Raw genomic sequence first — 12274 nt, 5'->3', positions numbered from 1 at the left:
ATCAGGCCATGCACTCTTGTCAGGGGGGCATAATGGCTGTTGGTCCTCATTGTAGCCTCCCAGGTGGCACAGGATTGTGGTCTGCACCATCAGTGTGGTGTTCATTTGGCGACTTACGAATCTCTACCGTAGATATTTAACCTTTGTTCTTTTTTGATTAAGAAATAGTTTGTATAAAATATTTTGACTTATACAATAATTCCATTCATCATAAGCTTTTGGTTTTCTAGTTTACCTATAATTATCTGTATGGATCACTATTTCTTATGTTATTTACTGGTTAACAATGGATTTTATTCTGTTGCTAATATTACTTGTATGAATGCTCAAATTTTCCTGACGTAGTCGGTGACAGTTTCTCTAATTCATTCTCATATCACGTAGACAGCAAAGTGTATTTTGTCAGGATATAGCTTCTCTGGCCAAATATTTTGATTATCCCCACAACTGTTTTATAAAAGCCTAACTTTTTAATTGTAAAGTCCTTCCTTACGGGGATTAAAATCAACATTGTTATTATTTTTTAAAGCTAAAAGTCATAACACTTCAAAATCCTTTTACTTCAAAACCATTTTTCCTTTTAGAAAAATCTACTTTTACCTGTTAACTAACAGCTGCAGGTTCAGAATTTGGAATAAACTCAAGATCATTGCACAAAACAAGATTTCAGGTCTATTCTTAGCAACTTCATATCAAACTATAAGATGTCTGTGGTTTTCAGCTTCATGAGATCTTTTTATAAACCTGGGATTAAAGGGCAATCACTAAGCATGGTTGGAATCTACAATAGTGTGAGACTTGTCAACTCACTCTGAGGACATACCAATATGACAGTTCTTTAAAACTTTTCTTAAACTAAGGCTTGTGTGTTGTGGATAGCCCTGGGGCTCATTATATTTGATGTTAAATCTGTTCTCCTCTGAGGGGTTGTGAACAAGGAATGAGTCAGCACTCAGGTGATTTCCTGTAAACCTGCTTCCCATCTTAATTTGTAAAATAAAGGAGAGCTGGTGATTGGGCGGAAGGTGGGAGAGAAGAAGAAGGAGAAAATGGAAGAGGCAGAGGATACAGAGGCGGAAGAAGACGAAGATGAAGAAAAGAGGAGCAGAAGCACATGGCCCGGAGAAACAGTAAGTTCTAAGAGTTCTCATAAGCTGTGGAAGATGGTAGCGTAGCAGTAGATCTGCCCAGTCTAAGCGCACAGCATGTTAACTGTGTCGTGTTTTCATTGCATAATTAGGTTGGAGAGATTTACCATAACACTTGTGTTTTGATGGAGAAGAGAACCTCCTGACATTGATTTAGGAAGTCTTTGGTGGGTTATAGAAGTAACTTCTACAGCTTGAAAACGTGAATGAAATCATCTCTACAGTCCCCACTAAGTTGCCAGCAGAGTTAATTCCAACCTAATACTGTCTATTGAGAGCTGGAAAAATAAATTTTAAAAGGCCACACAGTGGTGGCACATGCCTTCGATCCCAGCACTCCAGAGGCAGAGGCAGGTAGAGTGGTCTCTGATTTTGTGTTTGTTCATCAAGTAATCAAATGAAAATGATTGATAATAATCCCCCAATGTAAAAATAATTGCAATAATGTTGGCCACTTTGAAGGTGCTTGGTTTTACAGATCAATCATAGGACGCACTCTTTGAAGAGCTCTGGGAGCTGATGGGCATAGTGACGTGACCTCATGTCAGATATTCAGCATTTCTCCCTTATTGGTGCCCAGTGAGCTTTACTGAAGCATCCCCTGTAGTAGTGAGAATCTTGGTTTCTTTAAAAGCCCAGTTATGTTACGTGAATGTGTTTTTGTTGGAATCCCAGGTGTGGGACAAGAGGCTGCTTCACGGCAGGTGATTATGATTTGCCTCATGATCTAGCAGAGGTGTGATTTTTGCCAGCTGCAGATAGTTTAATTCTGGGGACTCTGGAGAGGGTATAAAGGGGGGAATCCCCAAGAGGGCCCGTGGAGGCTGCTGCTCATCAGTGCTGTTGTGGTTTGATGAGAAGTTGAAGATATCCTGATGATGAAGAATGGACTTGCCCCAAGGATCCGGATGCCCCTAATCAGCAGGCTAAGGGGCTCTATGCCCCTTTCTCCTCTAACCTTCTCTCTCCTATCTAAAGTTGGAGGCTTGGAAGGGATTGGGAGGAATAAGAGTTGGAGGTAAGAGAACCCAATAAAAAAGCTAAACAAATATCCCATAGTTCCTGAAGCCATCTGAGCTCTGCCTGAGCCAGGTAGGGAAGGTGACATGTAGGGCAGATGGCAGGTGACACTTGTTTACTTGAATTATTTCCATCCCTTTAGTCTCTCCTCAATGTTCTTTTCTTACTTAAATTAAGGTGCAGCATAAATAAAAGAAAGTTAAGCCATGATGACAAAATAATAGAGTAATGGTTACAGATTCTCTTATGGATAAAATTAGATTGGCTTAAAGGGCAGCATGCCAAATATTTGCTTTTAAAAATTATTAATATTTATGTATTTATACATGTGTGATGATGTATGCATGTGTCTGTGGTTAGAGTCGTCCCCTGGAGTGAAGTCACAACCAATTGTGAGCTGCCAGGTATGGGCACTGGGACATGAACTTGGGTCCCCTGTGAGAACAATACATGTTCCTAACCACATAGTCCTATCTCCAGTGCCGTGCGGAACATTTGTTAACTAGAGTTGTTAATAACAAGACCCAAAGCTGCATCCTGCCTACCTCCGGTGTTCTTATGCTGGGTAACAGAGAAATTTTATCTTACATAGTGATGAGTAAGCTGTTAGTGGGTGACACTAATATGTTTTACGATCCTCTGCTTAACAGGTACAAAAATCCGTGGGAGCATGGTTAGGTTTGTTTGGTATTTTGGCTTTCTACAGCTTGTAAATCTAACCAATGTCCAAGCCTGTCCTAATTTTTCCCTAAGAGAGCTAAGTCAGAATTGATTGTCCTGTTTTGTTTGTTTATTTTTTGTTCACGACCTGAGTTTCTTCTCCATAGAATTCCTGGCGTGAATTTGCTACAGAAGGACAAAATAACCATCTGAGGAGAGTATTTCTTTTTCATTTGTTTGCTTTAAAAAAATTCTTGGGGCTGGAGGCATGCTCCTGTTTGAGAGTATTGGCTGCTCTTCTAGAGGACTCAGGTTGATCCCCAGGAGTCACATGGCGATTCACCATCGGTGACTGTAGTTCTAGGAAACCCAACCCCTTTTCTGGCATCCATGGTTACTTTATATTCATGGCACATAGACATGCATGCAGGCAAATTACTCCCACACATAAAACTAATAAAGTGTTCAAGAAAATGCTTTTAAAAAACCCCTTTCATTTTTACCACTGATATTTTTACATCTCACCTTACACATTTTAAAAATAATCTTCATATGACATTCATTTCCCTTTCTTAATTCTAGTTAATTCTTTTTTTATCTATTAAAAACTTTGAATTGTTTGAAGCACAGTATTGATTCTAAAGAGTGAATGTACAGCGTTAGGGCATACCTCACAAGCTTTAATCATATAACCTAAATTATTTAATTACAGCCATCTCTCCCTGAAGTTTCAGATTTTACAGACACTGTTATATTTTACTATAATAATAAGCCCCTTATTAAGCTTGGGTATGAGCAATTCACTGTGTACTCTACTGTATTTAAAATACGTGAACTATGATTTAAAGGAAGCCTCCATCATTTCTTTGATTGTTTATTGAACGGCTGATTAAATGAGGCTCATTGCATAGCCCAGGCTAGCCCATCTTTGTGTTTCAGTCTCACATGCTGGAATTACAGGTATATATCCCCGTGTTCAGCTTGGAAAATACTGCCTAACGTTCAAAACCCAGCTTACAGTAACGTCTAATGCTTTTTCATGAGCCTTTCTGTCTTAGTTCATTCTATTTTCAGTGACGTATACAATCATCCTTTGTGCCTTCTTTTCTGCTTCAACAATACTCTGTTCCCCTTTCTCTGTAAGGCTCACCAGCTCAAGTGAGGAGTGTGAGTGAACAGGATAGGGTTAGAAGGGGAGTGTGTAGGCGTTGAGTATTTCTTTTCTGTTGTTTGAAACAGCGTCTGGTGTATCCGGTCCTAAATGTGTTATGTAGCCAAGGATGATCTTGAATTTCTTCTGACCCTCCTGAGTTCAACTTCCTGGTGTAGAATTACAGATGTGCACTCCAACACTTGTCCGGGGAGGATCAAACCTGGGGCTTTGTGTCAAGGAGGCATGCACTCCTCCAACAGAGCCACACCCCTAACCTCTAAGTGCTTCTTGAATGTCTCCGTGTATTTTCCTTTGGTGGTCCTACCTCTTACCCCCGGCTCAGCAGTGCCTGGCCTTGTCAAGTCTCCTGCTTTTCAAGAATCTATGGTGGCCCTACCTCTAACCCCCAGCTCAGCAGTGCCTGGCCTGTCAAGTCTCCTGCTTTTCAAGAATGTAGAGAATAAGTCCAATTGTATCTGTGCTGCTTCAGTTGCTCTTTTTTGGTTTTCATTTTCTCAGATTTTCTAAGTCCATCGCCACTCATTTATTTTTCAGATTCCAAAACTTGGTTTTCCAGAACAAATTCTTAAAAAATAACTTTTGAGGAAAAAAAAAAGAGTTTTATATAATTCACATCCTAGATTCCAATAAGAACTTACTGTTTTTAATAGCTACAGTAACAAACATGTTTTATTGAAGATGTTGCAATCTCAAATGCCCATGGGAGCCAGGCAGGTATTCTCTGGAGAAATCAAGGTCAGAGACAATTAGTTAGGTGTCTCAACCTGGACACTGTGGGAGGAAGACACATGTTCTATGTTAGCAAGTAGCAGCTACAGCAGGTAGACGTGGCCGTGTCTACCCTGGAAGGCAGACTTATCTGAGGCTGTCTGAGTCATCTCAGCTCACTGCTTCTCCACTGTGTGAATTCTAAAGGATCAGATTCAGGAATGTCCCAGTGTCAGTGGTGAGGAAAGCAGAAGCGAGGCACAAGTCAAGGGCATGGCTCTGGGGCTAGCTGAGGTGACAGGGAAGGGGATTCCTAGCAGGAACTACGTGGCAGACTGTCTGTCCGGGCCAGGGGCCAGAGGGAGTTCATGTCCAGATTCAGAACTCCTTGGAAGAATGAGCGGAGCCCATTGCTTTGCTCTGACCTCTGCAGGCACCAGACATGCACGTGGTACATAGACATCCCTGTGGGCCAAAAACTCAGACGCATCCAATAAAATAAATAAACCTAGGAAATAAAAAGAGCCCAAGCCCAAGCAAAAATAAATGTGTAATGGGGAAGGTACTGAATTACCTTCAACGAGAAGAGTTCAGTGCCCCTTGGATCAGCAGAGATCTAGGGCTCATAAGAGACAACGAGGGAGCAGATGAAGTACTCCAGTCAACAACACGCTTGCCTACCTACCGAGTGTGAGGGCCAGGGTTTGAGCCCCAGCGCTCCTGTAAAAAGGCAGAGGTGTTGACAGCTGGGGATGCAGAAAATGGCAGATCTCTGAGATTGCTGACCCCCCCCCCCCAGCCCAAACAGCAAGCCCTGAGTCCCAGGGAGAGATCTTGTCTCAAAATCCAAGATTGGATGGATCCTGCAGAATGACATGAAGGTTGATTTCTGGCCTCTACGACCATGGTCACAATTGTTCAGACCCTCTTACATACACACGCACTTGCACGCGAACACACACACACACACACACACACACACATGTATGTACGTATCTAAACCTTCCCATATACACAATGGACTGAGCTATAAAAACTAAAGAGGACACAGATTTCTTAAAATATTTGTTGATTTAGACACAAGAAAAGGAGTGAGCCCTCTTACTGAATCTGTTGGCCACTACTTCACAATGAATTATAAAAACATGCTCCACGTATTTATTTTGCTTGCGTTCTCCAGTGGTACAGCTGTTCACATGTAGAATAGAGCAATCCTGGAAGTGTCTTCCTGACATGCCCTTTAGGAATGACAGACACAGACACCTGCGGACTTTTTTAGAGTACACGGCTGTTATTTGGCATTATTGACTACAATTACCAAAAGCAACTTGGAAGGAAAAACAAGTGGACTCCCCCAAATACCCAGGTATTTACACATCAGATGGTTGGATAACACAGGGAGTGTGGTATGGAAACATTATTGCTTTAAATGTCTATTGCTGTCCCCAAAGATAAGGAATTGCAATCCATAGGTAATACTTGTCTTTTGTCAGTAGGCAGGCCTTTGCCTCCTCATGTCTTTCCCTCACTACATAATAAGATAAATGTCTAAAAGCCTCGGCTTTAGAGTGGGAGGTGACTGTTCGCACTCCTCTTTCTTGAAGTCCTCCACACCATCAGCCGTGTTAGCGGGTGTGCGCATGCGTGTGTGAGGATTTAAGCTTTGGGGTACAGAGTGACAGTGTCGTAGCCTTCTGGGGGTCTCGTGCGGGCTCTCGCGTGCGTCTCGCAATACAGCTCCCCCTCCACGAAGAAGTAGCCTTTCTGCTTGAGGTTGAGGTTACAGTCGGCACACACAAAGCACTCGGGGTGCCGGTACTTATCCCGGGCCTTGACGACAGCACCTCTGTGGGGAGAAGACACGGGTACAGACCGGTGAAAACCTCACAGAAAGAGAAGGGAGAGGATGCTGCCATAAGCCGGCCTGTTTCATAGTCAGGAAACCACAGTGCGCATCGAGTGTTCGTATGTGACTGCTCGACCACACCGTCACCTTTTTCCGTGAGGTGTGAATAATCTTTAGGCGCTCAGACAGCTAATCCACATAACCTATGTAACCCTGCCCCAGCTTCTTTACAAGTGGGAGCCATGACTATGGAAGCCGAACCCCCATAAAGGGGGAGTGGTGACTGAGCCAGGCTGTGAGCTGCGAGTTGGACTTCCACTGATGCCTTCTTATTCTCGTGGTTCAGCATTAACTCTACCCGGTAGGGATGGCGCACCTAGTGGGTGGGCTCACCTTAACCAAGGACACACAGTTTACTGTTTTTTTAGGAACAATAATTATTTTGGGAGGACACTGTGAGTTGTGCGTTTTCAGAAGTGCTGTTAAGCCACCCCCTTTTCTTTCGGTCCCCCCTCCCCCTGTTCCCTTGGTTCTAAGCGGGATCCTCTTCCCCGACCTCTCTCTTAGGCAACCGGGCAAATCTTATCTCTCCTTGTGGTGGAAGAAGAGGATGAAAGGATGGGAGAAATGTCCACATGAGACACTCCCTTGAAAAAAATCCGAATTAGCAAAGGCGGCTGTTTACATACACATAGTGTTTCTTGATAATGTAAACTGACTATATTTTAAAGATTTCCATCTTGATATTTGTATAATTAAAACTGCTGGTCACAAAATTCATTTTAATTCATAATCTAATGGTCCCTGCATTTGTTTCTCTTCTATAAAGAAGAGTAAGCATCCAAAGATTATATATTAATGAAATTAATTTTTAAAATAGAAAACATGATTCATAGAAATTGTTTTCATATACATGTTTGGACAGTTTTGTTTTTGTTTGTTTTTATCTCACACAAGCATTTCTGACGATACAGTCTGCTGACTTTTAAGTTCTATGCCAATTTGGGGTTTATGACTAAGGCACATTGGCCAAATATGCTAAAGTGTGCTATAAATGTTCTATTTTAAGTTAATGAATAGAAATTTAACTTTTCCAAAATTGCCTTTTCTATATAAAGTCTTAAAAGTACAAGAGATGGAAAACTGCCAGCAAGACAGAGTGAATTAATTCCCGAGTCACTTAAAAGCGAGACCTACACAATACCGCTCCCACACTTGTCACAGAGCGGCATCCTCTGGGCACTGCCGGCCCCACCGTGGACTTTCGTAACCGGAGCCCTCACGCTTCGAGTTCCAGCCGGACGGTCATCTGAAAAACAAAGTGCTTCCATTTACGGTGGGGAACAGCTGGCTCCAGTTTGTACTTGGAGGCTATTTTAAAGCGAGCACTTTAGCGTCTATTTTAAAGTGTGCACTTTAGCCCAAGGATTTCTTCAGCTGCATCTGTGCTGTGGTTTCAAAGGGAGCAGGGCCCACTGGTGTGAAAGAGACGTGGTTCTGAAATAGGTTCTTTTAAAATGAAACTACTTACAAAATGCGATGTTGGAAACCATGGCAAGATGCTAAGATGCTACAAGGATTAGGCACCTTTCATTGGATGTCTCTCCCCCCCCCCCCCAGGGTTTCTTTGTGCAGTTCTGGCTGTCCTAGAACTCTTTTGTAGACAGCCTGGCCTCTAGTTCAGAGTTCCACTTGCCTCTGCCTCTCCAGTGCTGGGATTAGAGGCGTGCGCCACCATACCTGGCTGTCTCATTTGCTGTCTTTTGGAAATAAAACATCTAAGTTTATCATTCCAATGACTTGAGGCTGCAGCTCAGCCGCCGCAAACTCGGGATCGTTGTGTATCTGCCGACTGTATTGTCCACAGACAGGAGCTGGGGACCGTGTAACCACCAAACAGGAAGTGCATTTCCTTTCTTTTCAGACCCTGGAAACCTCTTCTTCATTTTTTTGTGTACTGTGTTGCCTGTCCTAGAGATCTCAGATTAAACAGAGCCAACGTGGCCTTGGCTTTCATGTCCTGTTTCTGTCACCTAGCATAAGGCTTTCAACGCTCCTCCCCACTCTGTGTCATTCAGAGCCTTATGCCTTTTAGAGGTGGATAACATTCTTTCCCAGGTATGCTATCAGACTTTGTTTACCCACTGATGTCTCAATGACTATCTCAGTGCCTCCACTTATTTGGTCCTTGTTAATAAGGGGAAATACCACTGTTAAGTGTGTTTTCCTTTCTGCTTTGAGATGTCTGTCTAGGCACAGAATTGCTGGGTCGCTTCTGCCCCCCCTCCAGATTATATGCCTACCTTTTATTTTAAAAGAATCCTCCATCAGAGACGATGGACCCTAAATACACCTCCCTTGTTTACCGGAGAACACAGATTATTATTGTTATTATTATTATTATTACTTAATCCCTTTACTTCCCACTTACTGCCCCATCCCACAATCCTTCCTCCATCCCCCTTCCCTTCTCTTCTGAGTGGGTGGGGGCTCACCTGGATATTCCTCCCACCCTGGCACTTCACATCTCTGAGAGGCTTGGCTCTTCCCCTCCCCCTGAGGCCAGGCAAGGCAGCTCAGCTAGTAGAATCTATCCCACATACAGGCAACAACGTTTAGGATAGCCCCCATTCCAGTGGATTGAGCTTGGGGATTCTTATGGAGGAAAACTTTCAGCCTTCAAAGGGGATAAGAACTCCACAGGAAGACCTACAGAATCAACTCTGCTGGCCCCTTGGGGCTCTCAGAGTCTGAACCACCAACCAAAGAACATGCACAGGCTGGACCTAGGCCTCCTCGTTCATACATAGCAGATGTGCAGCTTGGCCTTCATGGGGGTCCTGAAGAGCTGGGTCATTTCTTAATGAACTTTGTAAGAGGCAGCAGCTCTGCTTTCCAGAGTGGTTGCGCCATTCACATCCATACCAGTGATGCACACAGTTTGCTATTATATCCAGGACTTTATGAACCCATCTTAATGGGGCATTTTTGCCTTTTAGATGACTTTTAAAGGGCAGTATGTATCTTTTTGGGGACAAAAGGTGTGAACCGGAGTGCGAGCCAGAGAAGAACAGAAGTGGGTGAGAGGTCAGCTCTCCTTTGTACGGCCTGCGTGACCTTCTCTAACGCCACTTTTCTTATGCCTCTGTTTCTCACTCGTCAAATGGGGCAAATAATGGTTTCTGTCTTCCTGAGCCATGGTGAGAATTTGGTAAAACTATCTGCAAGGTCCTTCGGCAAAGAATGAGGTACACAGTAGGTTTGATTCCATGCTTTATCTTTCTCCCCAAGGAGGAAGGAGTGGGGAGAAAAGGCTGAGCAATCTTACAGCATCTATTGAGAACTCTTTGATTAATAAACTACGCTGGCCCCTGACGACTATGGATAGGACTTGGGTTTTGGTGTTCTTTATTTAAATGAGTGGCTTCATTTCAGTCCTCCCTCCCCACCCATCCAAGGGCCATCAGAGAAATGTCGGTAGACGCTGATGGCGCTCACCAGGCCCGTCGTTCACCAGATCCTGCAGCACCCTGAAGGAGCCCGACTGGCGAGGAGCGGCTGGTTCATCCCGGTTGTCATGGAGCATGCGGTACACATCCGACTGAGGGGGCACTGATGCTGTGGGTTCACTGAAACACAAATATAGCTGGTGACACATCATCAGGAGCCCCAGGAGGCCACATGACAACAGATATCCTCCTCTGTTCACAGCAAGGGCTGAGCAGGGCTCACTCTCAAGTGACTCTCTTGGATAAGAAATACCATTTGAGTTCACCTGGGTGACTCCTGCCAGGATATGGCAATTTTCAAAGACAAGACTTAAGTCTGGCTGGTGGCTGTATAATTATAGACATGAACAAATCTGCCCCTCCCTTTTTTCCCTCCCAGAAAAATGACAGCAGACACAGTAGTGTAGGAGGGGACTCGTTTTGATTATTCTTACTCATAGAAGTTTAAATATTCCTATTTTTGATATGAAACCCAGTTTCACATAACTTGTAAGTGGATGAAATTCACCCGACAGTGTTTCAAGCCACATACTGCAGTAACTCATCAATGTGTGTGTTAAATCGATTATGCAATTTTTGAAAGAGTCACTGATAATAATGAAACTTATTAAAACATTATTTATTATTTTCTCATAGTAATAAAACTAAGTTTTATCTACTGTGCTTTTAGAAAGTATATTAATAATAAATGATTGAAGATATAATTCTACTTGCCAGGCAACAAATACTTTATTTTACTGTATTACCTAGAAATGTATCTGTGCATATTTTAATCACCTATTATATATATAATATATGTATTATATATATATTTCTTTGCAAAATGGCTTTGGGATCAACTCACTGTAGAAACCCTAAAGCAACCTTGAGCTATTGTACACAACATTCTTAAGTATCACAATCATTTATAAAAAGTTATCTTGCAATATTAAAAGAAGCAATGGGATTTTATTTCATAATAAATCTTTTAAATTGGAGGAGCTCCGTGGCAAAGGTACTTGAAACAGACGTTAATAACGAAGAAGAAATGAGTCAAAATAACGACCAACAGGAGTTGAATAGCTTCACTAACAACGGAAGCATCTGCTTATAAAAACTTAAAGCAATGCAAACATTTAAAACAGCGAAAACAATTCCTCTCGGCACATTCCCATTAGAAAAATCAGAAAGGATCATCTCATAACGGTGCTTGGACACACCCCCTCCCATTTCGTCACCAAGGAAAGACTGGAGATGTAAGATCTTAAGCCACTTCTGAGAATACTAAATCAGGCACTTACAAAGAACACTGCAAATTTTAAATGGAGATTTGGTCTTGATGTGATTTGATTTTTATTTCTGTCCTATCATCCATGTAGATAAGTCTTTAACCAGGCTTAAATGTTTGCAAAACCTTTTTTCCCCCCCTTAAAGCTTTTGCGTAGCCTTCTTTCCACCAAGACAACGTTAAAAGACACCATTAAAGTCGACATCAGCCATGTGTTTAGTCAATATGCCCCCCTCCCCGTTCAAAAAGACTCATATTACCTCACAGAGGATGTCTCCCCTAGAGCTGTGGCAACCTGACCCTGAAGTGTTTCCATAATATTGTCATCTGAGTACAACTGCATAGGCGTGTTAAACTGAGCGTGTACGATCTTCACGCCCGGAAGTTCCATTTCCAAAGGAATGTTAGGGGCCATCTTAGCAGCAACTTTCAAGTCACCCGGGCAGATGGTACTAACGGTACTGATGGAGGAAGGGGTGCTACGTCCACTGCCACAGTCAACACCGGAAGGAGTGCTGCAGCCACTGGGTTAATGACCGCGTTACGCAAAGGTGATGCAGGGAACCGGAAGAACACAGAAAAACGGGTACAGAGAAAGTTAGAAGGAAGTGGGGACAGAAGAGGCGATCACATCAGTCTAAAACACCGGCTAGAAGGGGGTTCGAAAAGGGACGTTGTAATAGGTTCATGCAAAAAGGAAAAAAAAAAAAGTGAACAAAACTAAAAGTTGAAAGTTGCAGGTGATACTGCATTTGTTGGCTCGGTTCTGTCAAGTGGAGGGTTAACACGCACAAGAGTTGTACATAAAGCAGGTAGGTAACACGCCTGCCCTCGTTGTCTTAAATGTAGGCCAAATAATTTCGTTTCTGACGATATCACAGGTATAAATGGTAGAGGGAGATTAGCTGGATATCCCTTTATGACTCTGAATTTTATAATTAA

General features: G+C 42.8%; 1 protein-coding gene across 3 annotated transcripts in view; it reads right to left on the bottom strand.

Moving 5' to 3' along the window:
* Positions 1–5849: 5849 nt before the first annotated feature.
* Positions 5850–12274, bottom strand: part of Pdlim3 (PDZ and LIM domain 3) — a 31560-nt gene continuing 25135 nt past the window's right edge. Inside the window, exons 5-8 of one of the 3 annotated variants that reach the window (XM_021219113.2) lie at positions 11593–11856; positions 10055–10185; positions 7754–7865; positions 5868–6556 (exon numbers count right to left, since the gene is read on the bottom strand). In XM_021219113.2, coding sequence (XP_021074772.1) covers positions 6367–6556; positions 7754–7865; positions 10055–10185; positions 11593–11856 — 697 coding nt within the window. In that variant the 3' untranslated portion in view covers positions 5868–6366. Of the gene's footprint in view, positions 6557–7753; positions 7866–10054; positions 10186–11592; positions 11857–12274 lie in introns of all 3 variants that reach the window. The other 2 variants (XM_021219114.1, XM_021219115.2) reach the window with 2 other exon arrangements.

Source organism: Mus pahari, chromosome 19 (genome assembly GCF_900095145.1).
Source record: "Mus pahari chromosome 19, PAHARI_EIJ_v1.1, whole genome shotgun sequence".
Taxonomy (NCBI): domain Eukaryota; kingdom Metazoa; phylum Chordata; class Mammalia; order Rodentia; family Muridae; genus Mus; species Mus pahari.
Note: the sequence above shows the minus strand (reverse complement) of the source record. Positions and strands in the feature narration are given on the sequence as shown.